This window comes from Aptenodytes forsteri, unplaced genomic scaffold (assembly GCF_000699145.1).
Source record: "Aptenodytes forsteri isolate BGI_AS27 unplaced genomic scaffold, ASM69914v1 Scaffold229, whole genome shotgun sequence".
Lineage (NCBI taxonomy): Eukaryota > Metazoa > Chordata > Aves > Sphenisciformes > Spheniscidae > Aptenodytes > Aptenodytes forsteri.
This window is the reverse complement of record NW_008795863.1, coordinates 2,344,967-2,361,793: the sequence shown is the minus strand read 5'-3', so window position 1 is coordinate 2,361,793 and position 16,827 is coordinate 2,344,967. Positions and strand designations below refer to the sequence as shown.

The 16,827-nt window shown below is 39.6% G+C and overlaps 1 protein-coding gene across 1 annotated transcript in view; it reads right to left on the bottom strand.

The window, feature by feature from the left end:
* Positions 1–1,611: 1,611 nt before the first annotated feature.
* SPIRE1 (spire type actin nucleation factor 1) overlaps positions 1,612–16,827 on the bottom strand; it is a 129,388-nt gene continuing 114,172 nt past the window's right edge. The window contains exons 10-16 of the mRNA XM_009284129.1: positions 12,720–12,810; positions 11,698–11,840; positions 5,385–5,522; positions 3,784–3,854; positions 3,024–3,051; positions 2,797–2,933; positions 1,612–1,864 (exon numbers count right to left, since the gene is read on the bottom strand). Of these exons, the coding sequence (XP_009282404.1) occupies positions 1,612–1,864; positions 2,797–2,933; positions 3,024–3,051; positions 3,784–3,854; positions 5,385–5,522; positions 11,698–11,840; positions 12,720–12,810 (861 nt within the window). The remainder of the gene's footprint in view (positions 1,865–2,796; positions 2,934–3,023; positions 3,052–3,783; positions 3,855–5,384; positions 5,523–11,697; positions 11,841–12,719; positions 12,811–16,827) is intronic.

Here is a 16,827-nt window from a genome sequence, read left to right as displayed (position 1 = left end):
GATTTGGACAGGAGAATCTGTTTTGATTAATACATCTTCAAAGTCATGTTACAGAAATCCAGTCCCAGCTACTTTGGAGCAGTTCTGAGGTATCTCTCATTAATCCGAAGTATAGAAATGTTAATAAATAGATCTGAAACTTTTCCGCTATGTCATTCTATAATACACTGCTATATAGATATTAAATATGCCTCAGGGTATTAAAAAATTTATGAAAAAGTTACAGTAGTTGATTTTCAAGTATTAATAACTTGGCTATGTTAGCTTGTTTTTAAATACCAAAATGATCTGGCCCCGAATTATTGACTAAACTCTGGCTATGCTTGAATTTTTAAAAAGTATTTTGAATATAAAAAAAAGTGCAAAAAAGCATGAGATGTCAGTTAATGTAACATTGTTGGAAAACAAAAACAACTAGTCTAGCACTCTTCTGTGAGCGAATTAAAAAAAGAATGAAAAAAGGTAAAAAAAAAAAGAGATTGCTCCCAATCTGAGACAGCACCGTCAAATTTCAGCAACTAGTCTAGCACTCTTCTGTGAGCGAATTAAAAAGAGAAAAAGAATGAAAAAAGGTAAAAAAAAAAAAGAGAGATTGCTCCCAATCTGAGACAGCACCGTCCCAAATTTCAGCAGAACATGAACTTTTACAGCCAAGTTCTAAACCCCAGAAAAAATGGGGTTATCAGTGGATATGCTGTCAGACGTAACTATAGCAGTATTTGTGTGCCCCGTTATAATACAAATGTACACCTTACCCACCGTTTTCTCTGAGTAACCATGAGAACAACTTTACAGCTATTCAGTTAAAATTAGCAGCCTCCCTTATTTCCCATCCTCCCCATAAACTGTACAACTCTGTCTACTACTAAAATTCACTGCTACTAGTAGTCATCATCATACATTCAAGACAGAAGGTAAACTACTAAAACCTGCTGAGGAGACGCTCAGAAGTACACTAAGGCTTAAAAAGTACAGCAGCTCAGGGGAATGGCCAACCACACGGGCGAACAGTTTCGTCGCGTATTTTGCCCTAGGATACAGGCATTGTCAAGTCCCGTGCTGAACCCTGATCTCAGAGCAACCAAAACAGTTCAAAGAAAGATGGTTTTGACCACAGTCGCTCACACTCGGTGTCTGGTGCGCGATACGACCCTTTGCTGTTTCGACTAGGACGTGAGCATTACTAGGGTGGTAATGCCAATATGACTGACCGTTTGCTACCGTGCTAACACTGACACTTTGTTAGATTTGGTTCTCCATTAAACGTATGTTTTCAGCTCACCTCCTGAAAAATGATACAAAGCATGGTTAAAAAAAAGATTGAAAGCAAGAAAAGGCTTTCTAGTTTCAACGCACACATACAAAAGAGGCAACAATTTCAAACTATTGATACTCTTCCAGTGCGAGCAGCTGACCCGTTGCGTATCATTCTGCACAGATCTAAACATAGTGTTCTGCGTCTCTGGGAACCGCTGGAGTAGGAAATCCTGTGATCTAATGCAAATTCAAACCAGTCAAGTGAAACGAAGACAGAATGATAATCCAGTTTCAGTGACCTTGCTCATGGATGATGACCTCATGAAGACAAAAGCAAAGAAAAAGGCACAAGGCTCAGATCTCATTGATAGTCCTTTCAGAGGGGCAGTATTCAGAGGTTCCCGGCGACGACATGTAGAAGGACTGAGTTTTCCTTTTTAACCTGGCTCGCTTGTTGGCCAGAGATAGGCTGCGCCGGCTTGAATTGATGATTTCTGAAATAAACTTCTTGCAGTCCACGCACACCTCCATCATGCTCCAGTCCTCCATTAATTCTTTGGGAAACTCCTCATGTGACTTATCCACAGATTTGGACCTTGAGGTCAACCTGAAAGGCAGAAGAGCGGGACCTGTCACATTATTTAGCAGCATGGCAGCGGGCCCCAAGGGACGCCTTCAGGAAACAGCACATCAGAAGGGTCTTGATGCAAATCTTCCTTTCTCCTGTCCCCAAAATGACACCAGGAGACCAAACACTGGAGAGGACAGCTTCTGCCTAGTTTGGCAAGATTGCAGGGGCACTAACTGAGGGCACGTGTAACATTTACCTTGACAAAAACAACCTTACTAATAACTGTAAATAGATGAGGTGTTTGGCTAATTTGACACAGCATCATAGCACTAGTGATTTATGCAGAGGGTTTATACTGTAGATCCCCTCAAAAAGGAGCATTTCTTTTATATTTAATTTCTGGGATTAGCTTTGACAACCATCTGTGTATAAGATATAAAACCAGTAGATAACTTCATAATGTCAAAGTGGAAAAAAAAATGTTGAAAATTAAAATTAGAAAAATTAGAGGGAAAAATAAATCCGTGCAAGACATCATTGAATTCCCATGCAGTGAGTGATTCTAGCTTGCAAGATTTATCTCTGGAGAGTCTATTCACACCAGAAAAAGACATGCTCAGGGTATTTTTGTAGAGGTGCTACAGAAATACAGTTGTCCCAGACTCATATTATTTTTCATCTGTAATGTGAAAAAGGTTTAAGACACACTGTTAGTATTGCTATTTCTCTAAATCAAAGCAATGAGTGGAAGAGACATGGATTTTCAGGCTTCAGAAAAGTTACTACAAGCGTCAGAAACAGACAACTACAAAACAGGTAGACGGTAATTAACGACTGATAACTCAAGAGGAAACATTTAGGAAGCATTTCCAACAGCCAGGTAGACGGTAATTAACGACTGATAACTCAAGAGGAAACATTTAGGAAGCATTTCCCCCAGCCACACGTGAGCTAGGGTTGTTTCTCACCTGGACATGCTCCGCAGCGATCGGTGGTGACTGGTAGAGGGTTTCTCTGGCCTCATAAAACTTTCTCCTCTTTGCAAGGTTGAAGGTCCCAGTGAGAAGATGGGGAGAGTAGAATATGGCTTTGATGGCAACCGCATCTGTTGTGAGAATAGCAGAAGGAACATGCAGTATCATTACAAAGATTATAGCTTTTCAGAAAGGGTCTAACCATAAGATAATTTACTTACTTTTTTGCAACACTGTGAGCATACAGGCCTGTGTAAGAAAGCAAGAGCATGAATCATTTCATTGGACAAAATTCCACTTAGATCAAGAATAAGGGATAAATGTTTTCAGGAGTTAGAATCCTCCCCCATCCTTCCCTTAAACAAACATTTTTGTTTTTAAAGCTTCTTGAATGTAACAACTTCAATCAGAACATGAAGCCAAAAGCAAGGAGAAATGCTAAACAACAACTACAGCTAAATTAAAAAATAGAAGAAAAAAAAAAAAGTAGCTGTTTTTCCTCTAAAGAAACCTCCTTTACTAAGTGACACAATAAATTAGTGATCCCATCCACCTCCAGCCTCATTGTCTCACTCTTCAACTTAAAATTTTTCATTCTGCCTGCAAATTATTCCTTTTCCCTTCTCCACCCACCAATACTCCAAAAATAATCCAAAAGGTAAATTGCCTTGAAATGGTTTCTGCAACAATAGAGATTATGGAAGTGTTGACTGGGGAGTCTGAATAAATTCCATCTCACTCTCCCATGAGCATAAAAGAACAAATGGGTGTTTCTCTCACTTTTAGCCTAGAGTTTCAGTCCAAGGAAACAATTCTGTCACTTAGGAAGGATCTGGTTTTGCATAATTTTTTTTAGCCTCAACTGTTACAGAAACAAAAATCAACAGTATGCAGCGGAAACATTTGGAGGTTTCTAACACATAAATCAGTATTTTTCCCTCTGAAACGGTACTCATTTATTAACAGATATTAAATATTTACCTCTTACAGAACTGACAAGTGTAAGACCAGGTAAAGAAAGAAAACCTTCTTGTTCGACAGCAAAAGCAAAGCTAAAAGAAGAACAGAGGAGTCCACAACGTTAGGCAAAGTCCCGCACAATAATGACTTCATCTATCAGTTGCCATCAGTGAGACCACAGTTGCAGTACTACATCCAGCTCTGGGGTCCCTACTTCTAAGATGATATTGAAAAGAATGATCCAGAATTGTATCTTCATATATTTAGAAATACTCCTTAAATTTTTTACCTAAATTAAATACTTGCCGGTTAATTATTAACTTATTTTTACTCCTCCCTCCCTGACGTTTATATCATCACTACACAAAAAAGCAATGGGAAAGTAAGAGTAATAGCCGTAAGGAAGGGTAACTGTTACAACTGAAAAACATAAGAACAAATGGGCATAAATTCAGCCATGAATACATTTAGGCTGGAAATCGTTCCTAACCATCTGGGTCAAGGTCTGGGACACAAAGTTTTTGCCTGTGATGATTTTCTTCCAGTCCTACGTTCTTGAAAATTAGAGGAGGTGCAGGAAAGAGCTATTATAAAAATATTACTTGAGGAAAACCTGCTTTATGGTGGGATAACAAATCCCATCTATTCAGTTTATTCAAAGGAGGTAGGGATCACAGCTTAAGAACATTTCCAGGAATGAAAGGCATTGAACAATGAAAAGTTTTGCAGTCAAACAAAAGATGACATACTGAGATCCAAAGACTCAGGTGACGTTAGATAAATTTGGTTAGAAATAAAAGTGAACAATTTTAATAGTGGGGTAAATTAATTAAAGCATCAACTTACTTTGCGATTTGATAAAAGCTCATTACTAAGCTTTGTATATCATGACAATATGCAGCAGCTGACTCTAATGAATGACATTTTAAGATTCTTGTCCCTCTGCCTTAAATGTATTAAATCTTTACATTAAATCTGCATACTAGACACAGGTAGGCCTGTAGGTAAAATACACTGTGAAGTCAAAATACACTTGCTGGAGGTGTCCAAGAAGCACAAGTCAAAAGTGGGAGGAAAGGACACTCTTTCTACTGGTAAAAACCAATTCCCAATCTGCAGTTTACAGAAAAAAATGCATTAGTTAACGGGTTCTCTAATATTAAACCTCCTTCTGGGGTCACGTGTTGTCTGACTTCTCTGAAGGCTTTCCCTCTCTGCTTGATAGTGAGGATTCATATGAAAAACCTGTTGTAATTTCCTACTGCTAGCTGTAATTCTATTTTCTGGAATAGAAATGCTAAGCAATACTGCAAAAGGCATGGGGACAGAAATCACTTTAGTCAATGATGTTTAAAACATACACATACAGATACGCTCTGATAGTTGCAAATGCTACTGCATTTTTATAGACAATCTAAACAAATAAGGTATTGCCATGAAAAGTTTTGATGTTTCTGCACATCATTCAAGGAAGCTGACCCATGTGTTATACATTTAGGGGGAGTTTGGTGGATATTCCTTCTTTTTCTCCAATGCAGGGTAAGAAACAGATGTGTAAATGGGAGGCTTGCGCGACCGGCCTCCCTCAATAAGCTTCGGAGCCTCCACAGACCCAGCCCTACCTTTCCTTTCTTGAGAGCAGTGTAGACATCTTTATATTGCTGGTACTTTTCCAGCTCCGCCTTCACCAGCACCTGACGGATGTGCATGACCTCCTCCACTGTCAGAGCCAGACATTCCACTGGGTAACAGAACTCCTCCTGGAAGCCAAAAAACCCATATTATTTCAACGCCAAATAGCTTCTTCCAGGCTTCAACCTAGACAACCAGCCACCTGGTTAGTAACTCCAGAAATAGAGGGTTTCTCCCTTCAAACTGGAATAGCACTGGCTCGTTCATGGGCATCACATAAGTTTCAAACCGTCGGAGACTGTGTAAGCGTGATCTAAATGCTCTGATGTTCAGCCTTCACAACAATGACAGTTTTCTTCATCTTTCCTCCTCAAACCACTTGACCTTTCTCTCCGTTTGTCTTTTATTACGAAGATCTGTTTCAAACCAATCAACGTTCAGGTTTATAATTTGAAAGGGAAAAGGTAATAGTAATACCATCTGCCAAATTAAGTATATTGTTTGAAGATATGCAATTTCTCTGAGACTTTGTGGTGCCCCGAGTGGCCAAGGAAAGTTGTTAGTAGCCCATTCTAGCAGAAATTTTTATTCAGTGGTACCACACCCTGGTGCTCACATGATCAGAATCCCACCAAGACTACAAAAAGTTACAGCAGTTCAGGCAGAAAAGTTTTCCTTTCTGCCCCAGGAAAGTGACAGCAGCAATTTAAGCTTTATAGAATAATCTTCAAATATAAAGCAGGAGAACTGCTTACCCAGTGTTGCATTATTAATGGCAGCGACTCAAATAGAGACTAACAACACAACTTCCCACATAAAATTTTGCGTCTGTTCTGGATTACAGCATTCAGGAGAATACTGAGTAGAGGATTCCTGAATTTGGTACCAGAGAATAAAAAGCACCAACCCAATTTGTACTCCAGCCCTGTAGTTGATTATACATTTCCAACAGAAAGACAGAAACCTCTGTGGGAACTCCCATCGCTTTATGCTTAGTGAACCTTTTCAGTCAGCCCAGAGGGGCTACTGTGCGGTAATGACAATGACGTGTAATGCTCTCTGAATAAATGAAGGAAATTTCTCCTGCAAATACAAAGACGTGGCTGACAGTTTGGAGATCTCGTTTACAAATTGAAGTGATGAATCGGATTAGTAGGGAAATGCTCCATTTCCATGTACTCAGAGGTCCGTTCTGTCTTTCCATTAGATTAAAAAGAAAATCTTTCTACGTTGCAGACCTGGCAAACATTAGCATTTAGGAACCACCACATTTTTAAAAACTGTTGTCTTACCTATCTAGAAAGGGAACACAAAGAAACTTCACTCTGTTTAAGGTACCCCACAAAAGACTAGAATTGAGTTAACTTTGTTAGATTTGCCAGCTAAACCTTTGGGGTATAGAATCACTAGTTTTCTGGAAAGAACAAGCTACATCAAAAGCAACTGCGAGTTGCTCTGAGGTGTAAAACTGCACAGCCAAAACAAAGTAACCTCTGTTCCTTATGAGCAACTTTACAGCTAACCAGCAGCTCTCAGCGTTTCATTCTGGGTTCTTCCCATAGCAACTGCCTCGCTACGGAGAAGGCACGGCTGAAGGCCGGGGCGAGACGGGAGAGGAAGTGGGTGGGAAAGCGTGATGCACACAATGCCAGCAAACAACCTCGATTCTGCATCGTGGGAGACTGAGAGAAACTGTCCAAGGTGAATGAGGCTGGCTGAATGCTTGTAATCAATCAGAGCTTTAAGTCCTTTAGAAATACAGTTCTTACTTGAAGCTCTTCCTTCCCCCTCATGAACGCCCATTCCTTTAATTTACAGAACGATGACGTCAGGGAATATTGCTCCTTTGAAGAAAGTCTGCGGATCTGCTATAGGTGTAGAGCAGGTACTAGAGGAATAGTGTGGGCCTGTTGCTGTACCAATCGAAAATGATTATCACTAAAGCAAGTAGAAATAGCTAGCAGGCAACAGGGGAAACATAGAAAATGCTCACATGTTTAAATGCTAATGTTTTAATTCCAGAGGTTACACAAGGACAACAAAATGTTAATGCAACATTAAATGAAAGATAAATATTATACTGATTTCAGAAAACGGCTTCTTTTTTTTTTCCTTTTTGGAATAGAAATAAGTACACGAGAAAATCTTTTGTTTCAACACTAGCTCTAAGGCATTGAAATTAATTAAAATTACGCTAAGCTCTGACTAAACTTCATTAAACAATGATGCTTTGGAGTTATTGCTCAAACTCCCAACAATAATCTGCACACAAGTTAGGCAGCTCCAAGTGAGAGAACTTCAGCTCTCTGCAACACTTGCATACAACAGAACATACTAAAGACAAAGCGTGGTTTGAATGGTTTTGATTTTCTGGAATTGTACTCAATACTCATTTTATTACTGAAGACAAGTCAGTAGTCTTATTTTTAAAGGGGAAAAAAAAAATCTTACTTAAAAATACTATTTTGAACTTGAAGTTTCCGTGATCCTCATGAGAATTGGCTTAACACTTTGACTGTGCAATCTTATTATATATACCGTAATAGCTTAAGGTGTATATGTGTAATTTTTTTTACTCAGGAAAAGCAGGTAGTAAGAATTTCATATCCATAATGTGAATTAAAGTGCTTTGTAGGTCATTCTCAGCATACACACACCTAATAGGTCCTTATGACTAACACATTTTTACACTAATATATTCCTTGTAAAAATTCTCATTAAAGGATGTCACTAGGCATTCAAATGAGCTGCCCTAGTAGTTCGCAATACGAACAAGTGCCGGATTGGTCTCTAAGTTCTGCAATTCACAATTAGTCAAGCACTCTAAACTCTCGTTGCTTTTGCAGACTAAAAGTTTCTAAGAAGTCAGCTGGATATCTCAGCTATAAACTCTCCTGCACAGGTTTCACACTGTCACTTATTGGTTGGGACAAGAAAAAGAAGGAAAAAATTAAATTATTAATGTTAAATTCTACATAGGGGTAAGTGACTCAGTTTTTCTTTTCAGTGGATTTGCCTTCCCTGGTACATAGCTATTAGTTATTCTGCAAGTTCTGATATGTAAGTGTGCTGAGGACCAACCATACAGTTGTACGTAGGTTTTCAACTAAAACAGACTGCAAATGCCCTTCCATTCTACATAGTGTATCTTGTTAGAAACACAAAACCTTATTCCTTTCAACATAGTCCAAGAATTACAATAGTTTTGCTGGATTTTTGCTGTGGGATCTTCATGTGCTGTAACATTTAAGGTCTGTCCCATTGATAATCTTGTGATGTTGCATTTTTAGTTTGCTGTCCTTTCAGAACTGATTTCTTTTCCCCGTGAGGTGATTGAAGACACACAAATATCCTACACACATTGAAATCAATGTCAATCAGGTGCAATGTCCCAGCCTAAGCTTCATTCTTGCCACAGCTTAGGAAGTGCTCCCCTAGGAGGGAACATGCTGGTGAAGGTGATTTCCAAAGCCAGCAAAAAGAGGCAAACCTTTGCGGGTTTCCACCTGCTGGCAAAAGCTCTCTCACAGAGATAGTACATAGCCCCTGCCACCCCACACATGGCTGCTTCAACGGGATGAGAGCTGAGCAGAGAAGCTGTTTGCATAGTTGAAAAAAGTGGTCTGAAAGTCATCCTTGGAAATAAACTGGTTATCCTAGGAACCTGAACGATAGATAGGAAGCAGAGAAGCGAATGCTGTGTATAAATGAAACCATTAGCTTTGGTCCTCTGGGTCATGAAAAAAAAGAATGATGATGATGATGATGATGATGATGATAATAATAATAATAGCAAACAGACTACAAAGGCATCCACATGTACATCTCAGGACATTGGCTTCATCTCACTGATTAAGCACCAAGTCAGCTCACTACAGCAAGCACACCACCAGGGCTGACCCCCCCAAAATCACTGAGCTGCCCTGCCTGTCCATGTAGCACTGGTAGGGTGACATATCAGAAGGACTATGTTTGGCATTTTTCCAAGTTTGTTTCCCCTCCCCACCTACTGAGGTCTAACTCTGATGAGATGCCAGTTCACAAAACTGTCGTTAGTATGCAAGACAGATCAGTTTCTTGCTAATCCTGCTAAGAGACTGTAGCAAACCCCTGCCTGTTTTCACTGGTATTGAGGGCTATTTATTGACGAGGTCTCTTTCACCTTGAAGAGAAACTGCAGTCACAGGAGCAGGTGATAAGAAATGAAACTCCATCAATCCTGGAGGAAGGGATGAAGAAGTGTGAAGTCAAATAAAAAGTAAATAATATTCTACACTTATCGAGAAGCGTTCGCTGCAGGAACGGCAATGTTACATATGCAGCATCTGGCACAGCCACTGAAAGAAGCTGGCATCTCTCTGGGGAAGGAAAGACTTGCAGTAAGCCAAAGCGTGGAACTGGGCCAGTGCCAGCGTATCAGAAACCATCTACCAAAACTAAAAACAAAAGTCCTGTGGGAGTTGTCTGTCACACCCTAGAGGGCACTATTACCAAGTTAAAGAACTAGCTCTCTAGGCATCAAATAAAATAGGTTCTTATTAACAGAACGTCATTTCACTACTGATTTTCCTTCTTTCTCACTTCATAGCCAAAACCAAGCTAGGTGACAGTGCTCTGAAGATTAAAAAAAAACAACCCAAAAAAACCCCAAGCACAAAAGAAACTAGTAAAACCTTTCCCATGTGTTCCCACATTAGCCTGACTTATCTCTAATGTCTTTTTCTCCCTTTTCCTTTAGTATTTTTAAGGGGGAGTGGAATAATTGAATTAGTTTTTCTGCAATGGTTTTATTTTGTATATATCTTTTAGGCATATGTCAGCAAACAGACTGACAGAAGGAAAATACATATGTGGTCAAAAGGTCCTGTTAAGAACTTGGTTGACCTATTTAAAATAACAGCTTCATATATAAGATTTTAAGTCACATGATCCCCTCAAACACATGATATGAGATCAGTATTATGATGTAACATATTTAGATACACTAAAAGCGTGATGGAGCAAATGCCTCAGTATAACATACAATGCTTTCTCCCCTCCTCCCTTTAAACAATACGTCTGTGAATGACTCTGGGCCTATCAGAAAATAAAGCTTGTGCTTCCACGTATAGTGAGTGCAGCAGATGATGACAGGGCAGTCCATTTTATACGATAGTGTCTTCAAATGCATGCTGAAGGAACCCTCCAGCTTGGTTCTGGTGCAATATGTTCTGCTCCAGGTTCACTTTGGCAGAAGTAGTCTACTTGTGTTGTGCGTTTATCAACATGCTACTCCTGACCTTCACCTGGAATGAGAAACTACATTCTACTTGGAAGGATATAATAAACAAAATCCAGCAGACCCTCTGAGAAGAAGAGGAGGAAGCATGTGGGAATATTTGGAGATTATTTTCTTGTTACCATTCAACTTCATCATCTAATAGGTTTGGATCCTGGCCACCATCTCTTGGGCCAACAAAAACACTCTTCAAAGCCCATTAATACCACTGCACTACAAGACGGGGTGAGTGAATATTCCCTTCCTTTCAAAACTAGGATGTGTTTATCGATTTCCCTATTCACCAGCACCTCATGGGGCATACTTTGAAACCCTGCTGGTAGGAAAAGAGACGAGGAACATATCCTGCATGAAATTACAAAGCACTAATCAGTATGTCAGCATAAAAGAACCAAGATTTCATACCCTTTGCTGTTTATACTCTGTTGGAAAACAGCTCTCAATTAAAGCTAATTGATCAAATGTACTGTACTTTCTTTTCAAGCAGCAATACAGGTTTTTGCCTCAGTAACTTCAACAAAGCAACACAGACAAACCTTCATTTGGATTACTGAAAGAGCTTTCACATGTATAAACATTACCACACAAGTTCTTAAGGTGGGAAGAAAAGAAACGATTCCATTAATTCAGCCATTAACTAAAATACTTCCAACAACTAAAAAATTCCCCCAAATCCCAAAATAGATCCACTGCTTTGGAATTGTCTCTATTCAAATGGAAAATCAGTACGGTGAAGTTCGTCTGTTTTGGTAACACTCAAATAAAATCAAGGCACGTGGCTTTACTCAGAGTCCTAATCAAAGTGCAAATGTTTTCTGAGGCACCTGTACCTGGGATTTTGGATAAATATGCTAGAGAGACAAAATTCAAATCTTGCTTTCAAAATGTCTTTAGTAGCCAAGGGCTGTTTCTGAATTGAGGAGTTTTCTTTGAGTAAAGTTCTAATCACACTGAAGCCAAGTTTTAATTTTCATTATACTCTTAGCATGCCTCTTTTTCTCTCTCCTACCACCCACTCCACTTACAAGTGATCTGGAGCTCTGTTTTGAAGGTGGTAGGAACTGTCTCACATTGGTTGGTGTTTCCTTTTCAATGGAGTGTCGTCTCTGAGGTGGCTGCCGTCTCTCAGGTTGTGGTGTAGATGATATGGGCAAGAACTTTGGAGGCACTAAAGATTCAACCAGTATAAAAAAAATTAGTTCTTGTAAGACAGACTGTTGGATAACATTGCTCAGTACTTAAACCAGCCATTGATTTGCTAGAATTCCCACTACTGGTGGCTGAAGTTACACATCCATACTCAGAGCATCTTCAAGACAGGTATCATCACATTTTCGAGATTGAGAGAATAGGAATACTCATAAAACTAGCGAATATAGGCACGCTACTGTCCAGTTACCATTGTGTATAAATTCGGTGTTTCAGGGTATTGGCTTATTCTACTTATTTCACCATCGTGCACAGAAATACATGCACAGATGACAGGTTTCATTACAAAACCTTTCCAGTGAAACTGAAACACTTTGAAACAAAAGAAAAATATTGTTACACAGTAAAGCCTACAATAACTGTGCCTGAAATAAAGAACTGATCCTCCCCTCTTCCCAGTAAGTACTTATGAGAAATCCTGGTGATTACTATGTGTCTTTCAAACACAAACATTCACTGCCACGGTGACAGAGATGCAGGAAACATTTAAATTGGTCTTAGGTTAGAATATGTTTCTGCAGCAACAAATCCTTTTATGAGATGAGCTAAACTAGCTAAACTAACCCCCGTTCACTTCTGACTTCCTCTACAGTTCCACATCAAATTGAAGTATGAAACCACCTTCTGTTTCACAAAGATATCCACATATAGTGTAGGCTAATGCCTTCCAATCGTTAATCACATTTGACCTATTCAGCAGGTTCTAGGGTTCAGCTTTAGAGATTTATTGCATTAACAACACTCGGCTTCAGCTTTCTATAAAAGTTTCAAAGTTCATAGAACAGAAGACAACAGAAGTGTGTAAAATCAGCCACTGGGCTCTCTCATCAAAACTCACTCTTTCTGCTGCTGGTGCCTTCTTGAGAGGGGTCTTCCACTTGTGAGGGGGAGATGCTGCTGCTACTTGCTGATTTGTGTACTGATTCCTCCTGTGTGGCAAGAGGAAAAGAAACAGAATTCCTCGGGGATTGTTTTTTCTTCTCTTACTGCTTCTTAGCGCACAGAAATCACAAGCTATCAAAGGTATTTTGCACTATTCAGTCACTCAAAGCCCTAGCTTTGTGTAAATGGAGTACTGAGTAAATGGAATTTTCAACACTCAATTTTTTTTAAAAACTGGAATAACTGGTACGTGGTTGGAATTCACTGTATTTAACTATCGCATGAAAGAACAAGATCAGAAGAGAGGTTCGTGAATCCGTTGTAACCTGTTAATTTTCCACATTGTATTCAAGGACTTCTAAGGATTTGCAGCTACAGCAGATACGTTAACTCAACTTTATATCTCACACTAGCAAGGAATCAGCACTTGGATTTCTCTGGTCTCCAAAGGAATGAGAGCCACTCATACAAGTGACTCAGGTAAAGAGAAATTAATCTGATCTCCACTGCACTGTTCTCTAATCCCGGTGCGTTTCTCCTTTCTTCTGTATTTAAAAGAAATCTCATTCATTATATAAGCATGTTTCATCACAACAGCCCAGAGCAACTCCTGCAAGATGAATGAAAGTGAAACAGGCTTTGACTAACACCTTACAGCTACCTAAAGCATTATGCCACCCAAATTATCAAATCCTTTGCTTTCACCTAAAACCTCTGTCTTCAGCCACCACATACCAGCAAGATACAGATCATCAGAGGAGCCTCCCAAAGGAACAGAGTTGAAGGACTGAGTGTGAAAGCTCTTTAGCTCTATTGTGAACGCTTTTAACCAAGGCGACTTACATCATTTAAGTTGTCAAGATTTACAGATCAAACACAAGTGACCTGCTCTAAAATCCAGCAAGTGGCTGAGCTTCTCCCCACAGATTTCCTTAGTTACGTGAACCGCAAGCAGGAAAACCTCCACTGGCTGAAAGATTGCCTTCTTTGGTAACAGCAAGTCAGAAAAGAAAAGCTGTCAGGATCACCTCAATGAGCACCATGCATCACAGGACAGAGGCCTCTGCAAACTCCATCAGGTGATCTGTACTTTATGCTTAGCCCAAGGGTATGCATTGTATGTGAGGACACTGTGATGTATACTGTTCCCACGTACATGCCACAACACAGTATTCTGCAAAGGGACTCAAACCAGCTCAGATCCCAACACAATATATTCACTTTAACATATCAAGTGTGACCCTGCAAAACAGTTATGATGGGAAATCATCATGATTCAAGAATCAAATGAACCAAATCATGAATCAAATCATGATTCAAGCAACAGTCTATGCATTGAGTTTATTTACATGCTTTTCTGGGTTTTTTTGTTCTCCTTTTCCTTCCATTTTTCCTGTGTCTGAAACACTGGCACAGAGAGAAGACAGACAAAACAAGGTGCACAACCAAAAATATCAAAAGCCTATATATATTGTAACGTAAATCTGTAAAATAGGGATTACAGAAATGTTTCACATGTCCATCTAATTTTGCTAATTGCCACCTTTCAATGGAAAGAAATAGCTATTGACCATTCTTCATTCCCACTTCTGAACTTGAGATGGACATGATGTCTCAGTCACATGTTGCAAAACTAGGTAGCACACAGATGTGTCCATCTTGCCCCCATTTTTGTGAAAGATTTCCAGTTACTTCATTAGTAATGGATGAACACTGGCTACTCCAGTGGCCTAGGAGCCTCAAAAAAGACAGAGTGAAAGAAATGGACAAAAATAGAGAGTAAGGGGCTTCTCTATGGTGAAGACCTACGAGAAAGATTCCAGGAGCCACACTTCTTATTCTAAAGAATGAGAGGGAATGAACTGTCAAAGCCAATGGGCTAAGTATAAAAAATAGTCAGTATAACAACCAACCCAGGGAGAATGGAAGCCAGGAGTATGTTATATTTGACATATCATCCGACTTAGACAACAGGTATTCCTGGTTTGTCATTTCAAATTACTTTTTCTGCGCACAAACACATGCACTGAAAATGCTATTACTGCCCTACGATTTCTCAAATATGGAAGGCTTTTTTGAGAATGAAATCTTGTGTAGGAAGTACTGATGAACCATCATATGAATTTCTTCACATCAATACAGTAACTGTTGACTATTACAGTAGACTATCTGACATTTTACATTTGAGGTTGGATCAACCCAAAATCCGGGACTGCGCGCTTCTCCACAGAGCTCTAAACAATTAGAATTTTACATGTACTGAGAAAGCTGCAGCTTTAAAGGCATCACCTTAAAACATCTGAATATGTTACTGACATGATTTTTGTCTGGATAGCTGTAGCCTTATTAGGAAGATACCATTTTTATATCTGTATCAAAAATCACTGTTAGATTGCTACTTCTCTTAGCCACACAAAGCAAAATGGCACTTCCTGCTCTCCCTCTGAAACTGTGATTCTAGTGGCGATGCAGAAAAAAGCAAGGACAGAAAGTAGGAATGGTTTGTACAATATTAATCCTTGCCAGCAAATGGGCACAGGGCTGTATCAGACCTTCCCTTTCACCTCTGGCTGGCAACACTGAGTGTTGGGGCGTAGTTTGCCTCACAACACAGCTGAGAGAAGAACAAAGGGGATGCAAGGGGAAGAAAATGCATCCGCATCACAGCTCATTTGGAGGTCCACAGCTCAGCAGTGCAGACATTTGCAGCCTGTAATTTAGGGCAGAACATAGTCATAATTTAACTCCCAGTGAGTAACTCTAAATAGGTTAAGCCCAATTCAAATTGCAGGCAAAGAGGTGGCCAAGTAATTTATAGGCAATCAAGACAACACATATGCTCTTCCGTGTGTTACGTACAAAGTAAAAGTCAGGAAAGAAAGACGACATTTTGACAGAGCAATCTTCACTTTCTTCAAATGTTCTTTGTCCCACCCCCTTTGTCAGCTCCGAAAATTTCACCCAAACTCCCTTCAGTTTATTTATTTACACTACTTTAGCACTGTTCCTGAGCCCCAACCAGTATTCTGCTGAGCATCTTTATCGTCTTAATTGCTTCACCAGCTACTTCTGTTGACTCAAACCAGTACAGCATCTGTTCTCTGTGACAGCTTGATGTGGCTGATTTATTTTCAATTTATCTTTTACTCTATATTCCAGAGCTTACGCTATATGACTTTGCTTGCCTACACAGTATTCCCTAATCAATAGTCACAGTCAGACATCTTATTTTTCCTTCCTACAAGAATCGCTTCACATCTCCCTTTACAGAATTTTCTTTTACTGACTTCTGTTCATTTTTCCATGTGAAATATCATGCTGCACTAGCTTCAGGACGCACGGAGCTACAAGCTGGGAAGCTCTAAGTTCAAGGTCCAACTCTCATTGACAGGTCTTAATATTCCTGCATCCTGCCCAGCTTCATTCACAAAACCTCATATAGCCTCTATTGTCATTTTAAAGACTGCTGAGAGATTTCAGAATGCAAATCTCTTCTGCTTTCAGAATAGATGCACCAAATTATGCACCCACACAAGTCACCCATAGGATAACCCCTAATACAAAGAGGGCCAACTTTTCACAGATCAAGAAAGCATGCAAAGAGATAAATTTCTCCCCATGTATATTTCTCCCCAGCCTCCTATCTTTCAGCTTAGATGCCTTTGTAAGCACCCTGTCAGGAAACCCCTCCTTCCCCATTTACCAGAAAGAGAGTCAGGGAAGACTGCCTTCCCCAGGCTAAAATTAGCCTCTGTGAATAAACCCTGCCTGCATGTGCTTTCCAGACAGCTTAACTTTCAGAAAGGTCCAAACTCAATTAATAATACTACCAGTCCAGAAGACAAAGCTCATTCTTGAGGATGTAATGTTGGTACTTCTTGAGGATCACATATAATGCAGCTTTTAAGCTAGAGAGCTTTTTTAAGCTTTTCTCCTTTTTATGCTTTTTTAAATCTTTAACTGTCCATTTGAGAGAGGATGGATTCAAAGTTGTTTCTCCATTTAAGTGGTATTTGCTTGTCCCTATCTGTGAAACATTTGTTGGGTGTTACTTCCCAAGCCTA